Source organism: Psittacula echo, assembly GCF_963264785.1.
Source record: "Psittacula echo genome assembly, chromosome: 6".
Classification (NCBI taxonomy): Eukaryota; Metazoa; Chordata; class Aves; order Psittaciformes; family Psittacidae; genus Psittacula; species Psittacula echo.
Window position 1 is genome coordinate 14,683,571 of NC_137743.1, and position 23,496 is coordinate 14,707,066.

Genomic DNA, 23,496 nt, shown 5'->3' on the forward strand with positions numbered 1-23,496 from the left:
AAACAGAGGAAGCCAAGCCTGAAGAGCGTGACGGAAAAAACCTGAATGCCTCTAAGACACTGCTGTGCTTCATAAAGTCAGCCCTGATTTCCCCAGATGAAGAGCTCACCCCTGCAGAGGCACAGCCAGGCCAGCCCATGGCTCCACTGTAAGCTCTGTCTGAAGGTTTCCTCCTGCCCCTTCCCATCCTTGGCTGAGCACAGAGGGTCCCTGAACCAGTCCGAGGTGCTGACAGCACACAGAGAGCCCAGGGGCAGTGGGGATGGAGCCTGGGTGCTGGGGCTGCAGCATGGCTGGCACAGTGGATGCCGGAGAGGGCAGGAAAGCCGCTGTCCCCATCCCCAACCCTGTCCCCATCCCACAATGGGGATTGTTCTGGAGGCTGCAGGCAGGATGCGGCTGGGCCAGCTCCATGCCTGACTCACATCCTCACTGGCTGGGAGGGAGCTGGCAGGGAGGCACGGCTCCAGCATCCTCCCCACAGTGCTGGGATGCAGGATGGGTGCTGGTGGGCACCCGCTGTCACCCCATCCCCACACTGCTCCCTCCCGAACAGCCCTGTGGAAAATCCCCATCATCGGCATCATCGTTGGAGCAGTTCCTTCCGAAAGCAGATGGGAGCTTCCCACTGGAGCTGGCGTTCCCGGGGTAAGAGCTGCAGCAGAGCGAGGCGTTTGCACTAAGTGATCACATTTATTTGAGTACTTTGTGTGTGTGTGTGTGTTCTAAAATCGGTTACAGAATAAATACCTGTGCCTTATAGCAGGAAGTCCACTTTCTTTTTATACAAAGTGCTTGTTACAGGAAGTTGCATCAGCGATAGGCAGGAGGGGGGGCGCGGGGCCACGCGGCCCCTCCTGGAGACGAGAACAGGTTCTTTGTTTATTGATTTATTCGTGATTTCTTTTGTTTTAAAGTTTCTTTTCCCTTTTTTTTTTTGTGTTTTTTTTTGTTTTTTTGTGCATTAATTTCCTGCCATCGTGTATTTACAAACCTCTGAAAGAAGGAAAACAACCAAAAAATGCCAATAGGTGTGAGAGGTGGCCTCGGAACACAAAAAATCAGCCTCTTAAAATAAAAAAAAAACAAGGTAACAAACCCAAATCTACATTTCATAGGGAATCCATGACGGGTGGGTTTCTTTTTCAAAAGAGAAAGAGAAGGGTGGGAAAAAGAGGAAAAATGGAACCAAACCGGAATAAAAATGAACTCGGAGGAATGGGAAGAGGGAAGGTGCCATTGTCCCTTCTGGAGTTTTCCAAAGGCAGAGAGAAGCAAGGAAGAGCACAGGCCCAGACGCCCGACTGAAATCCCCATCAATTTCTTCTCAGTAATTTCTCCCTCGTCTTTTCCCAGCGAGGGGCGGGAAGGACTTTCCAAAATTAAATTAAAAAAAAAAAAAAGAGGAATTAGAAGGAAAAAAAAAAATTCATTTTAAAAGGATTAAAAAAAAAAAATGGGGGATGAGGGAACAGCCCTCCCCAAAATCCTGGAGGGGCAGGAGGCGGGGAAAACATTGGGCTTGATTTAAAAGGGGGTGATGGTGGGGAAGAAAAGCCAAACCAAACCAGACTTCTCCCTCCGAGCGTGCCATGGAGCAGGACGTGTGTGATGGTTAACTGGTGACGTAGTGTTTCGCCGACGGCTGGCCGTACACCCTATAGAAATCCTGCCGCCCGTGCTGCTGGGATGCGTCAATCCATTCCCTCACGGCAAGTCCCGGGAGCGACTGTGGGACGGCAGGGGCAGGCGGCAGCGGGTGGGAATACTCCTGCGATGAGACCGTCCAGGGGAAGTGCCCCGACCGCGGGTAGGGCTGGTGCCCGCTGTGGTTGGACACGGAGGAACAGTAACAGTTATCCACGGAGCAGACGAGGATTTTGCGCCCGCCGTACTGGGAGAGCACGGACTGCTGAGATGATGTGGTGTTGGGGTAGTGAGATGGGTTGAAGACGGAGCCCGAGTGCACCGGCTGCGGGCCGCTGGGAAGTCCAACTATGTGCTGTGTGGAGCTACAAGGCACCATGGCTTGTGCGGACTGCCCCTCGCCAGCCGAAGCACCCTGGCTCATGTACTGGCTCGCCACAGTCCCGGACGATGGCTCGAGGAAGCTGCCCTCGGGAAAGGCGGTGGAGTGCTTGCGCTTCTCCGCGCCGGAGTTGCTGACAGTGCAGGGGTACATGGGGATGCTCTGCAGGAAGGGGACAGGGGTGCTCAGAGGACCTGCAGAGGAGAATGGGAGAGGTGGACTGCATCAAGTACAGCTCCAGGGTGCTGGTCCCAATCTGCAGCAAAGCCCCAGGATCCATGTTCCAGCCCCACATGAGCAGAGGGTTCCCCATCCCGCCTCACCAGTAGCACACTGGGCAAACAGCCACACACAGGTGAACTTGCAGGTTCCATTCTGGACCTGGCCAGCAGGCTCAGAGCAGCCTCAAGTGCTGCTCTGCAATCACTGCATAGGCTGAGCCCATGCACAGCTCATGACCATGGTCTGTAACAGGATCAGGGTGGGACAGCCTGGGTGACAAACCCAAATCCTCTTCCTGAGTACCCTCAACCTCCGCAGGATGCAGTCTGCTCCCAGGCATAGGCTGGGGGCTGTGGTACCGTGCTGGTCCCTGGCTGTCCCTGCCCAGACACCAACCCCCCGCTTTCCACTACCATTTCTTGCTGATGGCCAGCCCCTCTGCTCTGTCACCCCAAAACACAGCTGCTTCACAGGCCAAGGCGAATGTCCTGGGGAGGGCTTCATGGCATTTCCATGTCCATGCTGACCGCAGAGGGGATCCCACGGGTCCTTGCATCCCAACAGCTCTCCCCACCCTCTTCTATTGGGATCCACAGGACACCCAGCTATGGATACAGGAGGTAGTGAGGTCCCATGCTTCCCCCTGGCACCCCTGAGGCTTCACCCACCTTCCAGCAACTTCCTGAGCTGCTTTTCCTTCTTGGCTATCTCATTCAGGAAGAGCTTGGAGTTGAGGTGGCCGATTTTGGGTGGCGGCAGGCTGCCACCTGTACAGTTCTGGGTCCTGTCGGGGACCATGGGCAGAGAGGAGAGATGTGAGGGACAAGGTACTCTCAGGGGAGGGTCAGATGGATTCTTCCCCACACCCCTCTGGGGCCAAACCCCTTCCCTAGGGCAGCAGTGTGGAGGGCAGCAGGGAGCTGGCTCTCTCTTGATGGGCAGCACTTTCCCTGTGCAGCTTTGCTGTGAAGATCCCATGCCAGGACTCACCTCCCACAGCCCCTGTGTCCCCCACCATGGCCACCCCAGCTCCCATTGGCTCCACTAGTGCTGCCTCTGCCCCAGCAGAGCCAAATGAGCCTTGTGACCCAACCCAGCTGCTCCCACTCTGGATGAAATGCTGGATGGGATGCTGGGTCCCAGCTTTGCTTTTCCACAAGCACAACACTGTGTTTCCCCCAGTCCAAGGGGAAGAGTTGATTCAGTGGCTGCAGGAGGGGATTTTTTCATCCTCCCAGAGACAGAGGAATAGTGAAGCATGAAACACAACTCTCCCAGGCCCTGTAGCATCCCTGGCCCTGGTTCTCCCCTGGACATTGTGCTGCTGGCACCCTGCAAACACAAACATGTCCTTTCCCCTAGCACACTTACCTGTCCATTAAGATTTTCACAGACTTGGTGTTCTAGGAAGGGAAGGAGAAGATCTGGTCAGTAAGGTCTGTCCCTGCTGTAGCAGCCACCTCCCCTTTCGGTATCACCTTCTGTGGCCCCCCAGGACGGGACAGGCTGCCCAGGGGTGATAAGCTCCCTCTTCCCAGCACAGGCTGTCCCAGCTCCATCTCCAGCTACGGCACCTCAGCTGGTGCTGAGCCTGCCCCACTCCTCCTTGACTTCTCCCACTGCTGAGCCATCTGAAGGCATCAGCTAGATCTGTCAGTGTCCCCAGTCCCCTCCCCACCATGTCCCACATCTCCCCGATGCTCCCTGCACAACCACTCCTCCCCATGGCCCCCATCCCATCCCCAGCTTGTCTTACCTTCATGAAGTTGATGTCCTCAGTTTTGTCGAACATCACCTGCACAGAGCTGAGGAGCTTCTTGGCCTCCTGCATGCGCTCATTGAGATGGAGGACCTGGGCTGCATTCTCATTGCAGAACTTGGCCTGGGCCTTGTCCAGGATCTCCATGGTCTTCCGCAAGTCCTCATCCAAGATCTGGTGCATCTTCTCGTACTGCAGGCGCACCTCGTCCTTCAGCTGGCTCACCTTCTCCTGGGGAGAGGAGCAGGGTCAGGCCCGCTGCTCCCTCCAATCATGGTGTCCCAGGACACTGGGGTCCTTTCCCCAGCAGGGTTGAGTGCAACCTGAGAGCTGCACCATAGCTCTGCACCCCCTGCAGTACCCACACAGACCTAACCCTGCCATCAGCAGCCACATGTGCCAAGACCCAAAACGGACACTGTAGACAATCCCTTGGACCTACCTCTGGGGTCTAGGTGAGAATCAGCTCCAGAGAGCTAACACCAAGCAACAATCTGCCACACCACCTTGGAAAGTACCATCCATCTCCATCTTCATCCTCATTCCCATTCCCATCCTCATCTCCACCCCAGGCTGGGGACAGAATGCTCCAGAGCCCTTCCCCCCATGCTCTGAGAGGCTCAGGGGCTTTAAGGACCTAATCTTGTTTTACCCATATCCCAGCAGAACACTCACTTGCATCTCTTCCACCTCCTGGGTATTTCAGTGATTTATTCAGGGATTTCCCACTTCCAGACCCTCCCCTTCTGCCGGGGATGAAGCCAGGAAGTCTGTGATGAGCTGAGGGTTTGGTGGGACATCTTATACGTAAGGACAGCTTTGTTCTTTGCCTCTCAATTCACACCAGGACCCACAAGACTGTAGGGCAGCCCCAAACATGTTTTTTCACCCAGAAGGATGACTTCCATGACAGCAGGTCTGTCCATTCGCTCACTCCTTGCATGTCCACCCTTCTCCCTGCCAACCTGGCCCCTCTGCCCCTGCAGCCTGTCCCTATTGCCCCATGGGTGACATTCCCTTGGGCTGGCCGCAGCAGAGTGAAGCACCAGTTACCTCGACCAGCCGCTTGTCCGATTCCAGCTTGTAGAGCTGCTCTTCGATGTCTTGCTCCCGCTCCTCCAGGCGGTCCTGCTGCTTCATCAGCATCTTCTGCAGAGATGGGAGAGAGGAGCAGTTAGAGAGCAGTGGCCACACACACCAGGAAGCTATGGTGCTGCCTGCCTTGGCTCTGCCCGTGTGGTTCAGAAGGGACAGTGCTTCTTCACAGCGGGGTGCCACTGCTGAGCTGAAAGCCCAAGCACAGCTGGTGCAGGTGAAAATCTTGCCATATCAATGGCCAAACAGAGGGGCTGTGTGTGCTGGGCTGCCTTATCAGCTGAGGACCTTGATTTGGGTCCCCTGGATGGGGGCAGCCCCTTGGGTAACATTTTTCAACCCGGTCACTGGGGTTTGGTTTGGGGGGGGAAACAGGGATAGCTCATCTGCCGCTATGGCAGCACTGTTTTGAGGCCCATCATCCATCGCCAGCAGGCTCCTGCAAGACATGGCCACCCCCCTCACACCCCTGTATGCTGTGCCAAATCCTTTCTGCGTTCCCTGCCTCCGTGACAAGCCCCAGAGCCAGCATCAGCGTAATCGGGAGGGACAGAGAGAGGAGGAACAGGGCCTCCCCTCACCAGGCTGCCAGCCCCTGGCCCCCACTCCTTGGGGCTGGGCCTGGGCCATCAGCCTAATAACTGGGACAAAACCTTATTCCCCAGCTATCAGCATGAGTGCTTTGCTCCTGCATGCTTCCCCATCCGCTACACGTGAGAGAAGGGTTCCATCCCTGCCAGCAGGAGCAAAGCATCCCTCAAAATCAACTCCAGATTCTCTCCCTCTGTGGTTATCCCAGGGAAAAGCCATGGCACCAGTGTGGTGAGAAGGGCTTCACCCGCCACAGAGACGTGGTGTTAGAGACTCAACGACAGGGGCGAGATGGGAAGAAACCGGCAGCAAGGATGAATTTCGAGGGGATTATTGCTATTATAAACTGTCGCTTGGGGATTTATAATCAAGTAATTAATTCCTGGACGAGGCGGGAGGGGGAGGGCGGCAGAGGCACTGCCGGGATTAATTGCATTGCAGGGAAAGGCTGTCACCTCCGACTCAATTCGGGAGCAGGAATGCGAAGCCTCCTCCTTCCTATTGTTTTCCTTAAAGTCTCGGGCACCTCCAGCCTTACTGCCATGGGGCTCCTACCACTGATAATAATGAGGAGCTGAAAAAAACCCAGTTTCCCACTCGCAGTTACACTTCACGCGTGTGCACCCACTCATGCACATGGACACACAGCGTATTCGCTGAAGCAGGGTCTGAGGGGCAGCAACAGATCCCCAGGCACGAGGGGACATTTGGTGGCACATGCATACAGAAAGACAAGGGCCTGCAAGCATCCAAGGGCACTGCTGCTGCTATGTTTAAGACCAGCTGAATAGGTGGGAGTGTCTACATGGAGAAAGGTTTGATGCACATAGTAAAAATCTCCCTTTTTCATCATTAAAGAGCCATTCTACAGTGGGCAGCAACCTGCTCCAGCAGCCATGCAGGCAGGTGCATGTCAACACAGCCTGCCCCCAGCACCACTGGTTGAAAACAGGGTTTGCAACATCCCCCTGGTGCGGAGCACAGCGCACCTGGCTCTGGATCCTGCTCCAGCATCCGCAGGCTGGAATTTCTCCACCAAAATCACAGTCAACCGATGGGAAAGCCGCCTGCTCCAGGAAAGGAGATGCCTTCCAGCATCCCTGTGTGCAGGAGGCTGATGGAGCCCAGAGCCAGGGCAGTTCTTGCAGCGCAGACCGAGTTTCTTGCTCCCCAAGCTGGAGAGCCAAAACACATTGCAAGCCTCACACTGAGCCCTCCCCTGCACCTCCCTCCCTGCCGGCAGAGACTCGCTGTCTCCACCATAAGCAGCCAGACCCACCCCGCACCAGTCCACCGGGAGGATGGCTGAGTGGGGGGGGGGCCCTGGGGAGCAGCCACGTCCCCAGCCCGCGTCCCCCAGATGCCAGCTGGGGCAGGGCTGGGCAAGAATGTGGGACAGGATCCAAGCATGCTGGCTCGCCGGGCACAGAGGCCAAACCCCCATCCCACTCCGGCACCAGGCGTCCGACACGGAGCCGCCCTGAGGCAGCCCCTGCTCTTCGCCCCGATGCTGCCGGGATGGTCTCATGGGGGAAAGCAGGGCTTCCCATCAGTGGCAGATGCCAAGTGGGCAGAGGCCACCCTGCCAGCCCGTCCAGTGCGAGGGACAGACCAAAAAGCCTGAGACACGCACGTATCATCGTCCCCTTCCCACCGTCCTGCAGCTGCCGTGGCAGAGCTGCCAACCTTTGTGTTTTGTAACAAACCTCAGGGCGCTCAGCTCCTGGACTCATGCAATTATGTGAAATCACAAAAATGTGCATAAATATACCTATAAGCAACTTTCTATACATATAAGTTAATTTAATAGCCCCTCACAGCTGGAAAAAGTGACCAAAATCTAACCTAAGGCCATAGAAATCATACAGAATAGAGGACACGGAGTGTTTTCTTTAAATCTCACATTTGAGATACTCTCTTGATTTTAAGGCGATTTAAAACCCATGCATGCCTAGGATTGCAGCGGGATGGGAGGACTTTTGACCCACAGCAACCAAAACCTTAACAAGACACAAGGGTCTGAACTACCCCTTCTGGCACTGAGGGGCGAAATCTCATTGTCTCTGCAGCACGGGCTAAATTCCTTAGGTATTTTGAAAAGGAAAATATATCCCTTGCCCTTCCCTCCCCTCCCAAATCTGGTATTTCTGAAGTCATGAACTCCTCCTCCAGGATCAGAATTTCTCAGGGTAATTTCTCATATTTCATGCATGACCTTGATGCTGAGAGAAACGCAGCTCCCTCCATACAGGCGCCCTTCCCGGGCCCTGAGCGACTCTGTGATCCCAGCTTGTCTTTACTGAGACACATTGTCGGTTTGCAAAGCGGCTGCTAAAACTGCTCTGTATTCCAACAGCAGCTGAGAGGGAGCTCATCTAATTCATCAGTAAGTTAATCTGCAGCCAGGGTAAGAGGCTGGTCCAGCCCCAGGGAGAGGGGCTAGTTGCTGGACATCAGTTTATTCTGCTGGAGTTGCAAGTTATTCCCCCTTCTCATGGAAAAACATAAGGAGAAGGGGGGAAGGCTAAGCCCTAAGCAGGGCTCTCTGCAAACACACCATGGGCATCAACCCTGTGCAGGAGCAGGACCACTGAAGGTGGAAGGAGAAACAAGCAGAGGTTATCCTTTGCTTGCGGATGAGGAGCCCACTGACAGTGGAACAGGATGAATTCTGGGAAGCAATCATGGCAAACCAGGAGGGTCTGGGGTGCTGAGGTCACGTGCTGGCAGGGAAACGTTACTGGGAGGATCATTTCTATGGCAAGTAAAGCAAGCACTGCAAGGTCTCGTTCCATCCCCCAGGCAGGGGATGAGGGATGTCTGCAAGGGGACAGGGCTGCCCCAACAGAGCAGAACTCTGCAAGATTGAATGCTTGCAGCCAGAAAGTTTAACAGCTCAAGACAGTACAGGGCATCTGGGCTCCTCATCCCACAGCCATCACCTCTCTGCAGCACAAGTGTCGGCTGTGTTACACACACCGTTCCGGCTCAGCCGGCCCCACAACCCCCACTGCAAAGGGGGGCACTGGGGTGTGGGAAGGAGCTCACACGCTCCAGAGACCTCCCAGGCAGGGAGAAATCTGCAGGCAAGATGTCTCCATGGCTTTTTTTAGGCTGGTCTCACCACTGTCCTCTCCCAAAGGACAGGGCTAAGTCTGTGGTCGCTGCTGAGCCCATGATAACAGCACATTACACCCTGCCCTGCCTGGAGCAAAGCACTCCTCTCATCCCCCCTTTGAAGCCCCCAGCAGCCCATGGCCCTGGGGCTGGCACTGGGGCAAAATCCCATGATGTGCCCCAAGGTTTTGCCTGCTCCAAGAATGGTCCTTGTGTGCCTCCCTGAGGAAAGCTGGCAGCAAAGAGCCTGTGGCACCCCTTCCCCAAGGGCTCGGGTGCCAGCCAGACCCTGCCTGACTCATCGGTTTCAGGAAGGAGCCGGGCAGCTGCACCAAAGCCAGAGAGGTGCTCCTCGACCTGCCGAGCAGCTCTGGTTTTAAATGAAAGCTGGAGCAGTGAAAAGCCTTTCTGTGTTCCTGGGGTAAATGAAGCCCATGCATCTCCTGTGGTGTCTAATAAGCACTGTGCATCCTACAGGGATGTACCCCAAGCAAAAGTAACCATGTCCCACACATCAAGCTGTGGGACACTTGCAAGATGCTAATTCCCAATAAACTAGGCTGAAACCAGCCACAGGTTTGGAGGGTACTTCAAAGGGCAGGTGGACAGATGACAAGAGCACACAGCCCTTGTTCTTGTAGAAAACTGGGGGGAGCAGAGAGCCAGATTGCCCCACAGAGTGCCTTTAACCACAGCTGGCCTAGGGCAGGCATGCTCGCTTCTCTGCCTCCTTCCTTCGTTCTCCTCTTGCCCGGGCCTTCCCCTCGTCGCCAAATCCCAGCCACTGAGTGAATAAGGACATTGTCTGCAGGCACCGGAAAGCCAGAACGGAGGGAGCAGCTCAGAGCACAAGGGGGAGGAAGGGCGAGGAGGAGGAGGAAGGTGGAATGGGAGAGAGGAAGCCACAAAGGGCAGATGCCTGTTGCGGGAATGGCTCCAGACACCTGCAGCTCAGCCCAGGGACTGGGATCAAGGGCCCCCATTGAGACCCGTGTCCCAGCACGTTGCTGGAGACGGGCCTGAAGTCACAGCGACTGAATGTTAATGCAGCAAAAGCCCTGGATTGAGGAGGCGAGCGCAACCTTTTGCCTCCCCACACCTCACAGCCTTCCTGCTCCTGGCCCTGTTTTCTGATAAAAACCCACACAATGAGCTATTTTCACACCTCCTGAAAGCGTCCCCCACCTGATAACGCACCCGTACCTTGGCAGCACATGGCTCTGGGGCATGGCACACCAGAGTCCCCAAAACCAGAACCTCAAACCATGAGATCCAGCACCACCAGAGCCTGAGAGAACCAGTCCCCACAGCCCAACCCCCTGGAGCATCCCTTCTGCTCCCCCCCAGTGTCCTGCTGACCAGACCCAGGCAGAATCACCTCTCTCAAGCTCCCCACAGCACTCACAGGAGGCTGATCCGCTTACAGGGACAGGAAGGAAATGTTTTCTGGTTGGGGTTTCATCTTGCACACGTTTACAGTAAGCACCAGGCAGCAGGGGAGGTCCCTGGCCGGAGCAGGAGGCCTTGCCTCCACCAGACAGCACGGAGCACACACACGCTGCTCCAGGCTTTGGCTTTTCTCACGGTGCTCCCTGTACAGATTGGGCTGGTTTATCCCCAGCAGTGGAAGGAAGAGGGCAGGGGAACAGCCTCAGGGATATTAATAGCTGCCCTTGCTAGGAAGGCATGGGAGCAGCAACCATGCACCACATGAGCATCAGAGACACCCTTGCTAGCATTGAGGGGACCCCCTGAGCACCAGGGGAGAGCTGGCGCTTCATAGAAAGGGCTGGAGGCCAAATATTCAGGGCTGGCTTGGGGGAGCAGGATGCAGGGTGCCTCTCACAAGAGCAGCTCTCTGCCCTGTTCTCATGCTGGGCTGGGTGGAGATGCCTCCTCCTGCCTGTCCTTATCTCCCTGCAAGATGCTGCCTGGTCTCCGAGCCTTCCCCAGCATGCAGGGAGGAAAAACCACCAGGCTAAGCCCCACGTCCCATCTCCATGGCTACCCCAGAGGCAAAGTCACATGTCCCACCTCTGACATGCTGCTGTCACGGCACAGGACACCTCTACAGCAGATGGATGCTACCCCTGAACCACAACTGATGGCTGTTCGGCAGTATTCAGGTTAGCCCTTGTCCCTTCGGCACCATAGGACAGCAGTCATGGCAGACCATGCTCCTCTGCATGGCCTTGTACTACCAGACCCTGGACCATTGTTGGGCTGTGCTGGTGCCCACAGCCCAGGACAGCTCTGTGCCTTGTTTATACCCAGCAAAAAGGAAGAACTCATTAGCAAAAGGAAAATACAAGGCATTGTGTTGCGTGGGGCCAGCAGCAGGATTTCTGGAGGCCAGGAAACGGGGACCTATTCTCTGTTGGAAAGTGACCTTCAGAAGGACCTTGAGGATGTTAATTTGCCTCCCCGGCCCTCTGTGTCCCACCCTGCTCCCCATTGCTGTGGGGATTACTTGTGGCTGTGCCTCTTGCACGAGTGAGGGAAAGAGGCTGGGGCTCTACCCATGGTTTTCAGACCTCAGCTACAAGCCACAGCCCAGCTGCCACTGCTTTCCATATCCTCTGAGTAGGGATGAAGATCTCCTTCGAGGGGAAAGGGGGGCTAAACGAGATTCAGAAGCAAGGAGATGAGGCTAGCAGCTATGGAAGCAACCCCTCTGTGCCAGCAACCCTGCAAGTCCTGAAGGCAGGAGTCTTCCTGATGCCCGGTGCCCAGTATGGGTGATGTGCCCCCAAAAGAGAGGGACCCCAAACACCAAAGCCACTTTTGCAGCATGTTGAAGGCTGTGCTGATCATGGGCCAGTGTCAGACAAGCTGCCCGCATGCAAAGCACAGCAAGAGGTGGTGAAAGCAGAGTGAACCACATCTGCTAGACCTGGGGCTCAAGACGCACTCATGGGAAGGAGGGGAAGAAAGGAGCCAGAAACACACCTGGAAGATGAATACGGGGCTGGAGGAGCTGGTCTGCATGCCAAGTGTGCAGACAGGTGAATCCCAACTGATGCCTCAGGATCCACAGGAGAAACATGAGCTTCGGTAATGCCCATGCCTTTGACTGGCACAGCTGCCTCCTGCCCTGGATCTGCCAGGAGACACCTGGACAGGGAAAGCATGCTCCCGCACCGTGTCTCAGCAGCACAGGGACAGCAGATGCTTTTGAGTGGTGCAGGAGCAAGACAGAGAAACCAGCTCTGAGAGTGGCTGGGGCTGCAGGCACAAGGCCCTCAAGGCACCAAGGAGCTCTAGGAATCTCTTCTCTCTCTGCTGGGAAGGGTGGGAGAGGAGATCCCACCCAGGCCTGGGTGCAAACATGGCCAGCAGCACTCCCTGGCCAGCTTGCAGGAGGGAAGACTGTCCAGGCTGCGTTCGCCTGGGAGCACAAAGAGCCAGGAGCAGTCACAAGGCTCAGATCCATGTTTATGAAAGACAAGGTCTGCACCTTCTCCACCATCAGGGATGTGACGGAGGAGCTCTTTTCCCCACCTCTTTCAGTCTTAGGCGGGAAATACCCTGTTTTGGGGCTGCTTATAAATCAGTGCTTGGTTTCACCCTGCTGCTGAGCCATATCTGGCACGGGGCTCTGGCTGCAGGCCCCAGCACAAGCTCACCCTGCCCAGCACGACCCAGCACCAAATGCCCTTTGAGCAACTGGCTCTGGAGCACCAGGGCACTCCGGGAAAGTGCAGGGGTTTGCAACATCCCACAAAGTTTCAGACACCCAGATGCAAGCGTCTTGAGCAACCATTTCCAGCCACTTGGGAGCTCAGACTGATACCAACACCTGGAGCACATCTGGCCCAAATGACCAACACTGCCTTGTGCTTCTCCCTGCCATGCCAGAAGATGAAATCTGGGCCCTGAAACTACACCGACTGGGATTTACCCTACTTAACATCTTTGGGGGCCTAAGAGGTTACATAAGAAGTCCTGCCCTTTCTACCTTCGGTGCACTCTGAAGCAAAGAAGAAAGGAGACTGTGTGGTTTCTTGAAGGTTTCAGTCAATTTACATGGATGCTGCAGGGGCCCTAACCTCCTTTCCTCCCTCTTCTGTTTTCATGCATCTCCCTCTTCCTGACCACAGATCCAGATGAGAAATTAAGCCAGTAAAAAGATCAGACTCTTTTCAGCTGGATCATCTCCCTGAACTGGCTCTCACAAGTGTTCTGCCAGCTCCAGTGGTGGCAGTCTGGGCAGCAATGGGAGGTTGTTCATTGCTGACTCAGTTGTATCACAAACTCCAGCTCCTCACACAGGCCCTGTTGCTCTGACATATCATCTGTCAGTTGCTCCTTCCATAACCCCCACAAGGAAATGAACATGCTTTGGCAGCACCCCCAATCCTGCCTCGATCTGCTGCTGTCCCAGCCTCATCTAGCTCTGTTGAATCCCCAGATCTTCCCAACATGCTGCAATCTCAGTTGTTCCCAAACCGTGGCTGGCAGGATGCTTTGCCTTCAAAAGCAGCCATCCTCCAAAGACCCACTCCCATCGCCTGGCAGCAAATCTACCCCCATCTGCAGCCCCTGCAAAATTGAGAAACCCTCACTCCCTCTTTCAAATAAACATCTTGGATTCAAGATCCAGCTGGCCTGTGTGATCTCAGAGCCTTCTCCCTGCAGGGGTGAAACACAGCCAGCCTCTTCCACCCTTCCTCCCACTGCAGGCTGACTCTCTCCTGCCCAAAGACCTCTACTCCACACCTGCCATGGCTCAGCCCTGCCATGGGAAGACCAGAGTTCAGAACAACAGCCCCTTCAGCTTCCTACCCCCATAATTTTGGAGGGAGCCTGGCTTGAGGATGTGGATGCACAAGCAGGTTTGGGGGAGATTTCTTACCACGAAGGAACAGAGCAGCCACAGCAATACCCACATACACCAGTAAGTGCAAAGACAACGACCTGCAGCCACATACCCCATCACCATCGCATTTGGTAACCCAAAGACAAAGGGTCTGGCTGCGCAGGCAGCACAAAGCACCTCTCCAGACTCAGGCAGCACTAGAAAGAAAACCCTGCTTTGATTTAAAGGCCATGATTTTGTTTCCCCCCTGCCCTTCCAACTGATCTAGTTAAACTTCCAACCGCTCAAGGCTATTTTAATTTGTACTGGTAAGTTAAATCAACACAAACAAGGGCAGAACAAGTTTATATGCATCTCTATTATTGGCTTGCACCAACTAGAGTGCAGCTACATTTCTCCAGGCAGCCTTTTTTTTTCTTTCTAATAAAGATAAGGGGGGACTTCTTTTGTGCACCTCCAACTGACAAATGGAGCCTGAAAGTGAGTTGGGAGTCAAAGCCTTGCAGAAAGTCAAGGTGACTTATGCGTCAATAGGCTGGATTCAAAGAGCTTTGCAAAAATGCAGATCAACTAACAAGATTTATACAACCCGTCCGGGGCTTAGAGGCTGCTCAATTCTCAGAGGTGCCAAGGAAAATGCCTGACTCGCAGAGGGATGGATGGGGCTCACAGAGGTGGCTATCTCAACCTTTTGGCTGCTTCAAGGAATAGGGGACTCCATTTCTCTTGGAAACGAGGTTTTGACGTGCTGAGATGTTTACTCTGAGCCTTGCCTCCTCCATCACTTACTTTAAAGGAAAAGAAACCAAGTCCTGCTGCTGCAGACAACTGTTACAAACATCTACCAAAAGCCTCAGCAGAATCTGCTGCTCCAGCTCGCCAGCACCAGACACCACCCAGGGGAGTATGAGACTCAACTGGATTCAGCACACAAGCTGGAAAAAAATAAAGAAAAGGGAGGAAAAGGAGAAAAAAAAAAAAGAGAACTTTGCACTTCTATAGCTCCCCAGTGCCCGGCGCTCTGCAGGCTGGAAGCAGCCCATCAGCACCTGCGGGCAGCCAGGGCAACACATAGAGAGCCCATCCACCCCCTGCACCCAAGAGGGGACCAACCATGACCACAACCTGCTGAACGCCTAGGACCCTGCAGCCACCTCCCCGCTGGGTTTTCTCTCTCCCCCCATCTTTCTTTGCGAGGCGGCTGTAGAGAATCTGAAAGCCCGGATTATAATCTTTATGAATCCCATAGTTAGATTGCGCTGAACAGCAGCCCAGCAATACCAGATGTTCAAACAAAGCTGCCAACCGACAGCTGTCTGCAGCTTGCAGTGTGTTTTTACTTTAAAATGCAAAATGATACCAATCTATATTAAAAGAGAGACGTTCAGAGCCTTGCGATAGCAGCTGAAGCCGCGGATATTGCTCTTTCATGCAGGGTGTGGCGGCAGAAGGAAATATCTCAGAAACTACTACTTAAGCCGCCCTCCCAGCCCCCCCAAATCCTGGCCCCTTTCCTATTGGGAAAGAGACTCACGTTACTGCCTGAGCGCTGTGAATGTACCAGCGCGTGTCCAAACAAGCCAGCAAAAAGAAAAATGCAGCATGAACAAACAGCGTGTAACGAAGGATATCAGAACGAATCCGGGTGCTGCAGAGCGCGCACCTGGCTCTCAGTGGTGTGGGGAGGATGAAGCTACACACAGGGGGACAGAAGGAGCCAGCTACGGGGAGGAGGGTGCGGCCTTTTCTGCATCAGTGACCCAAATGGGAGAGCAAAGGTCCCTTCTGGCAGCAGAGCATCACCAGCAAGAGATGGAGGGGCATGTTCCACTGCTCTAGCTCATCCACTCAGCATCCCGCCTTGGGTTGTCCCATGTGCCTCTAAAACATATGCTTGTGTGGTGCTGGCCCCACCAGGGAAACTCTGCCAGGGCTTCCTCTGAGACTTGATGTGCAGCAGGGTTTGAACTTGAACTGCTTTGTACCTTTATTTGTTAGGCTGGCTGGAACCAGGTAAAAAGCCTTACACCCTGCCACCATTCCCACATACCAGCAGCTGGGGAAGGCAAGACCCAGAGCTCAGCTTCGTTCTCCATTCTTTCCCTCTCTGGAAATGCAAGCCACCTGTATCCACCACATTTTGGGGATGGCAAGTCCTGAACATGTAATCATGCTACACTGGGCATGTTGGGCATGGCACAGTACGTGTGGCTTGCAGGAATCACGCGGAGAGGGCTCCAACTTACTCAAACGTGACGTCCCGAATTCCCCACCAGCCACGATCACAGGAAATCTTTGGGACGGGTCCCAAGGCTGCCTCATTGTGCTCTGAGCAGCAACAGCATGAATGAATCATGCTCCTCAATGTGACACACAGCTCCCAGCAACGTACTCGGGACCAAAATATTTACATTGCAAACGAGTAAGAATAGGACCAGATCCGCTCCCCCAGCCTGGTGACATGAAAAGGCCAACCTGGTCTTGCATCAAGCAAGTGGGTGGTTGGGAGGATATGAAAGCAGGAGGCAGAGACCAGCCCTGTGTCTTGCAGCCTGGCTCTGCCCAGCAATGCTGAACCAGAGCCCGTGTCCACAGCAGCACAGCCCCGCAGCAGTGAGCACCGAGACTAGGATCCCCGTGGCACTGCGCTCCTGCTGGAACTCAGCAGCCAGGTGACACAGGAGGGAGCATGCTGGGACCTGTAGTTTCCAGCCAGCCAGATGCAAAACGCCATCCATCCGTAAACACATCTCAAATTAAAGAGATGCGAGGCCCCAAGCTCCTGGCAAAGCGCCAGCCACAGCTTCTTGTTGGCAGGCGCTTGGCCAATTCCCATGTGTTGCATTAGTCCCTTTCCAAGGAGCAGCCAAGAGCCTGGACCCCGCAAAGCCCCTCGCGGCTGAGCTGCGCCCTGCCCTTGCCAAAGTGATGTGTCTACATGGACAGCAAGATGCTCCCAGGGCTGAGGTGTAGGAGATGTCAGCTCTGCTCCTGCCTTGCTGTGAGCCTCTCCTCTTCTAGGCCACTGACTCCGGAGCAAGACCCCACAGCCAGCACTGCCCAAGCTTCAGTGATACAGAGCCCAACACTGTGTCCCTAGAGGTGTCTAATAAAGATGCCACCGAAGCCATCAGTTACAGGCAGCAAGAAGCAAACCACTGTTGTGGTGCTTTCAGGCAGAGCAACACAGCAGGCAAAGCTTTGCCAAACCACCACAGCGGTGGGGTTGGGGGCAACCACCTCCCTGGAGCATCTCATCCGGACATGCAGCCTCCCCATGCTCCAGCAAGGCCAGGACTGTCTGGCACCCCTTGGGGAGCACAGCACCCCTCTCCTTCCTGCTCACCCTCCCCGCTGCGGAGGAAATTGCGATGCCCGGCTGATGTCAGGAGGCATCACTTCACACAAAGGCCAGGCTTCCTGGCAGGGAAGGGGTGGGGGAGCAGAGAGGAAGGGGAAGAGGAGCCTGGGGCAAAGGCAAGCCACATCTTCAGCTCCCCGTGTGCGCAGAGGGGCAGCAGCAGAGATGGCACACCCCCTTCTCCTTTAATCGCCCTTGCGCTCAGGAAAGAGAGGCAACATCATATTTCCCAGTGCCCTTCACAAGAGCCCCAGTGTTGCCCTGCAGACCTGCAGCAGAGCATGCACTCCTTTAAGGATGCACAGAAAAAGCGACTCAAGTTTATCTTAATTTGTTCTTCCAAATAAATCAATTCCATCTTCTCCACCTCAGCCAGACTGTGGCTGCTGCCGACTTGAGCTGAACACAGAACCACAGTTCCCTGCCCAGTGCCCACCCAAGGGAAAAGCCATCTCTGTGACAAGCTCCAATGCCAGTGCCCCCCAAAACAGGTACAACCACACACCCTTTTATCTCCTGCCCAGCACTCGTGCACCCGTCAGTGGACAAATACAGGTAAACTCAACATATTAGGACAAAGCCAAGAGCCATCTGCAGCCCTCATTTCCCAAACTCCTAGTGTGCTCCCTAAAGCCAAACATCTTTACAGCATGCAGCACATCATGGTACCCACAGCATCGATGTGACTTCCTGCTTCAGCCTCTCCTCCTCTGCTCTGCCTCCCACGGCCCCAGCACATCCCACAGCAGTGAAAGTGGCTGGTGGCCAGCGCTGGGCTGCATTGCTTTTGTCTTCACCTCAGCACTGTCCCAAGGGCAGGAGTGCTCTGGACCAGCCGCACAGGGACCAGTGAATAGGGGCTGGCCATAGAGGACCTGAGGGATCTGGTCGATATTGATTGAGGGAGGATTGCTGATGTTGCAGGAGGCAGCCCAGGAAGGTGGGTTTTGGACGTGGGGACCTCCAGGGAGTAACTGTAAAGGAGCAAACCCTGCTTCTCTCCTTCAATGTGCTGACTTCTGCCCCTGTGAGGAGGCCTGTCATTGGTTTTTAATCTCACCCGATTACGGGCCAGCCTTTGACATTATTGATCTCAGGCCCCTGAAGTATCATTTATCTTCCAGGTTTGACTCTGTGATCAGAGCTCGACAGCTCAGACCCCAGTCAGCTCCATCCTCCCTGGGAGCCAGGGGAGCTGCTCTGCTCAACTCTGGTCTTGCCAATTTGTGTGAGCCGTATCTGAGGCTCAGTTTCCATCCCCAAACGAGGTGGCTTTCTCCAGATGCCCTCTTCTCCCACCTGGCATTTCATGTCCTGCCTCAAAAATCTTCAGGTCTCCAGCAGATCAGTAGTGCTTTATCAAGCCTGGCAGACCAAGGTGCCTCCAGCGTGCACTGCTTCTCCTTCCACTTTCATTATCCTCTTTTAAGGAGGATGCGGTGGAGGCACAGACATTATGGGATGTGCTGAGAGCTGCACAAGGATTGGGGACACAGCGCCAGTATGCAGGGTACAACCAGAGAAGCCATTTCTTGCTGTGACCACACTGCCATTTTCTAAAGCGGAAGGACCAACAACAGTGGCTCCTCATCCCCTGGCGAGCTTGCACCCACAAAGAAACCTGGCTGTGAGCTCAGTTATCATGGCTTCTCCTTACCTGCAAGCTAGCGCAGCTGCACTTTGGGGCCAGCTCTTGATTTCTGCTTGACCTTCAAAACATTAACTCCTGCTCCCTCCACCAGGCAGAACAAAAGATGGGTTCCACAGATGCAAAGCAGCGAGAAGGACTGGGATTCAGGATGATCACCCATGGATGGGACATGTCTGGACCTGGGATTGTTGCCACATGGGTTCCCACTCCCCTGCTTTCCTCCACCCAAGCTAACAGACATTCTGAGCCTCCACCTTTTGGGAAGCACAAGGTTTTCCTCAAATGCCTGTGGCTACAGTTCCAGGATGCAGCGTGTGCTTGAAGGCTGTCTTTTCAGATACCTCCTATGTCCCTCTCTCTCCTGCAAAGCTGGGCCTTGAGTTTTGGGAAGGAGGAGCGTTTCCTGAGGAAGGTTCCAGAGGGCAGTTTTAACATGCAGAAGGTTTATCTTTCACTCGTTGCCTTGGTATTATCAGATTGCTGCAAAACCACTTTGATAAATGGAGACTAGTACCATGTTTGTTCACAGATGATAGCAGTAGCCAGGAGCCAGCCTTGAGAAGGACCAGGGGAGGAAGTGCCTGGATGGGGGGCAGCTAGCATGGTCTGTGATCAGCAAGGTATCACCACCAGCAAAGAAAGCTTGAGTCTCCAGGATTGCATCCCTACACTGTCACAGACTTTCTGACTCCCTAGCAGGTCCCTCCACCTCCACTTATCTCTAGGTTAGGGTAGCACCCTGACTTCCCTACCCAGATATTAGGCTGTTTCAGGGATTAAATTGACTTTTTTTTGCCCCTGTTACAAGCAAAAGGCTACAAAATCCTTGTCAGGAGGACAGACCATGGTTTTTCCTGCTGGGCTCACACTCTCAGGATGCGCTTGGCAAGTGGTGGTCTTCACACAACACACAAGACATTATTTCTAGTTCCCTGCCTGGATGCCCTATCATGCAGGATGCCAGCAGGCAGAGGCAAGAAAACAACACTAAGATGTGCTCCCATTCCATACATCCCATTCCCATCCCCTACAACCAATCCACCTCTGACCCAAAGAGGGCTCGTGAGCCTCAGCCACAACGGTGCAGCTGTGTCAGGAAAGCACAGTAATTCCCTCTAGGATCCGGCCACCCCCATCACTAGTACAATACCCGAGGGAAGGGGGAGTGCCCCCCTTTCCCATCCCCAAAGGGTCTGTGAGGGGGACAGAGATCTCGCAGCGCATTTATTCCGCTCCATCCATTTGAGAGGCGCGCTTCAAAGGGCTTTTTGCCGTTGGAGGCGGGTGCACCAGGACAGGAGGAGAACAAAGGGAGGCACCGGCACCCCCCAGCCCTTTGTCTGAGCACAGAGGAGTTCACCTGCAGGGAAAACCAGATCCCACCGCAGCTCCACATGGATTCGGATGGGGAGAGGGATGCAGCCCCCGCTGCTAACAAGAGGATAATGAGCAGAAGGACACGATCACGTTACCCTCTCCCCCCCGCCACACGCACAAGCCCGTTAGAGCGTACGCCAACCCCCTCGACTCCAACAACAACCGCAACCAGCCATGAAAACCATTGCCACAGAAATATCAACCCGCCCCCCAGCACGATCGATCTGTGTCTGCGTGTGGCCGAGCACCAAACCCCGGAGCTCGGCTCCACTGACCGGGGATCGACTGGGAGGGAAGGGGGCGGGAGACTAGTTTCCAGGGGACAGGGTTTTAAAGCCACACAATAACTGGCTCAAATGAGGGTTTGGATTAAGCTGTTGTACAGCAAGAGAAAACACTGCCTCCATTAGGATATGAGGGATTTTCCTTCCCTTTCTCCAAAGCTCTAGGATGAAGCTTCCAGGTCACCCAGTAAGGGAGAGGAAACTGGGTGATGCTGAGCTAAAGGGGGATCCCACACAGGGAGAGATGGGTAACAGGAGGAAAGGGCAGATTATCCCTCCCCAAGCCCCAGATCATAGAGTCTGACAACATTTACTCATATTTCAGAGAGACACAGCCATCCGGAACATCACTCCCTGCCAACTGCCTCATCTGGAGCCATCCACAGCTCAGCTCTTCCCAGTCTGCTCTGGAGACGGCTCCCCCAGAGCATCCACACACCAAGGAACTAAGGAAGGACAAGCAGGGGGAAAAGAAGGAACACAAATTAAATCGATTCATGTTGATTTCAGGTTTGGTTTTTTTTTTACAGTTCTGGTACATCATCCCAGCAGATGACTTTGAGTGCGTGTTACGTAGACGGCACCACTGTGAAGTGGCAGGAGACTGCTCTGAGACGGAAACTTTGCTCATGTTACCATCACAAGCGAATCACAAGACAGAAGAGGGACAACCAAGATCCACTGGCAAGAACGTGCCGAAGCTGTCCTTATCAGAAAGGATTCAGGACTGGGAACCTCTTTTCCTGAGTTCATCTGGGGGACATATGTAAAAACTCTTGCGTGCATCCAGAGTCTCGTGCCTGTAAATAACCACCCCTCCCTCCGTATTTGGGACCGGGCTTCTCTTCCTCCCATTCCCAAGTGTGCTGGCTGTAGCTCTGATACAGGAAGGGTGGCTGCCTCTATCAATCCTTTTTCCATGGAGGAAAGAGAAGGGCAGGACATCATTCCACACCTCTCCACTGGTCCCCCAGCATCTGCCCCATCTTCTCTATCAGTTCATTGCAGAAAACTGGCTACTACCACAGGCAAGCTCAGCAGCTCTGACTCCTCCCAGCCATCCCCATTACTTCAACCAAACCAGCATCTCCTGAGGCTACGGGCTGCTGATAAACACAGAAAGTTGACAAAGTCACCAGAACCTAACCCACAGCCATGGCATTTTATAGCTTTTTAAAGAAAACAAGCCAAGCCAGACCGGATTGTGCCCCGGAGCCTGCCTGGCAAACAAGAATCTGGCTCCAAGTGTTTATTTATAAATCCGTACATACATGTACGTTTGAATTCTGACAGAATTAATTCTGGCATCCGGCTAATTCAAAGCATTCCTCCCCCATCACACTACAGTTGCAGGCCAGCCCAGCACAGAAGCTGATTATAAAATGCTGCACTAGCCAGGCATTTCTGCAAAGGCTTGTGCTATTGAGTATTCAGTCTTTCCTTGCTTGGCTATTTCATTGTTTCGGTGTCGATCCCTCCTCTCTTGCCCTGTGTTTCCTGGTTACTTTTGTCCCTGCTCTGGAAGCACTGCTGCTCTCAGCCCCATTTCAGTGTCAGATTGGAAAAAGGAAAAGAAACAAAACCCAAACAATTACATGAAATTAAAGAGAAGAAAGGGAGAAATTACCACCATGCTCCAAGATTTCCAGTAAACAGATAGGTAACGAGCAAAAAATAGGCCCATACGCTTCAAGGCAAGCTGCAGACAGAGCTGGGGATACAAAACCCACTGCCTCCCTCTGAAGCACAGCTAAGAAATCTCTGTGTGGTCACACGCTGTCCTCTGGAGCAGAGAGGAGAGAGGTCAGGGCAGCCAGCACTGTAAGAGCCTCTTTATTCTTGGGCAGTTGCATGAATCTGATCGCTTGTGCCCTTTGTGAGACATGGAAATCTGTCTTCTCCTCCCACCCCCTCCACCAGGCCCCCCTTCGACTTCCCCCCCTCTCAGATGGGGACAGAGGCAACTCCTCAGCTCCAGAGGCAAAGACCAGAGCAGCACAGAGGCTATGGACCCCCTCCAGCAGGACCAGGCTTGGCCAAGCACACAGAAGAGCTCGAGGACAGCGCTTTGCTGGAGCGAGCAGAGGAGAAGGGAAGGACTCCTGCATTCCTCAAAGGGCTCACCCAGGCTCCCACGTGCAAGGCACGAGGTTGAGGGGCAGAAGAAAGTCCAGGGTGTCACACTGCAGTCCATGTCTTTGCTACTTCGCAGCCATGCTCGCAGGCTTGAGGACAGCAGCATGCTGCACACCTCCATGCCAGCAGCCACATGATGCTTACATAAATATCACGGGTTGGATTCAGATCAAACAAGGGTCTGGGCTAAGTTTCGTATGCCCTCATCACCAGCCAAAGGTGAGCTTACACCTCCTGGCTCAGAGTCCAGACCCGGACAACCCTGTCGCAGTAGCTCATTCAAAGCCATCACTGAAGGAGGGCTTTAAGGCAGAAAACTCTGGGCTGCCTGGCTGGAGATCCCCACCTGCAAAGCACATGCAACGCCTATATACTGCAGGGGTAAGCCTGGTCTACAATTTGTCAGTTCCTTGCAAAACAGCTCAAGGTCTTCTGATGAACCTCTCTTTCTATCCCTTCCACCTCACTCTTCACCAGTACCCATCCACATAGCATCTATCCCATGGGAAAAGCATATTCTCTGCTGCAGATCCTGTCCTACTCCTCTTCTTTACCAAGGCTGTCCCTTCCATCCAAGACTCCTTCTTAACACCCAAACCCACCAGGCTGCCTCCCAGCATCCTCCATCTCTGCTGTCACTTCTCAGATTATACAGAAAACTTTCAGCTGCAGGACTAGAGCAAGCACCACTGGCAACCTGATGGGCTAAGGGCAAGGAAAATGCTCAAGCTTAGCAAGAAAGCAGTGGGGAAGAGCCCTTAATCCAATCCCGGGGAGGCAGAAGACTGTCCCAGTGCAGCCAGAGACCTGGGACTGCCACAATACACACTGCCAGTGGTCAGCAAAACCAGATGGGTTTGAGACCTCTCAAACCGAAGGCGCAGGCAATCAGTCTGAACTGACATCTCCCGCTGCCCCCAACACCACAGCACAGTGAAGCCTGACAGATCGATGGTGATGAATGGCACGGAGCTAGAACACGAGGCCAGGTGGGTGCTGGGATTTCTGCCACTACCCAAGGCTTGAGAAGTCATTACTCATCCCAGCGGCTTGAC

At 54.2% G+C, this 23,496-nt stretch overlaps 1 protein-coding gene across 1 annotated transcript in view; it reads right to left on the reverse strand.

The window, feature by feature from the left end:
- Positions 1–724: 724 nt before the first annotated feature.
- The window catches only part of TRIM8 (tripartite motif containing 8), a 28,298-nt gene continuing 5,526 nt past the window's right edge, over positions 725–23,496 (reverse strand). The window contains exons 3-7 of the mRNA XM_080622166.1: positions 5,064–5,159; positions 4,008–4,241; positions 3,623–3,654; positions 2,920–3,035; positions 725–2,223 (exon numbers count right to left, since the gene is read on the reverse strand). Coding sequence (XP_080478292.1) covers positions 1,616–2,223; positions 2,920–3,035; positions 3,623–3,654; positions 4,008–4,241; positions 5,064–5,159 — 1,086 coding nt within the window. The 3' untranslated portion in view covers positions 725–1,615. The remainder of the gene's footprint in view (positions 2,224–2,919; positions 3,036–3,622; positions 3,655–4,007; positions 4,242–5,063; positions 5,160–23,496) is intronic.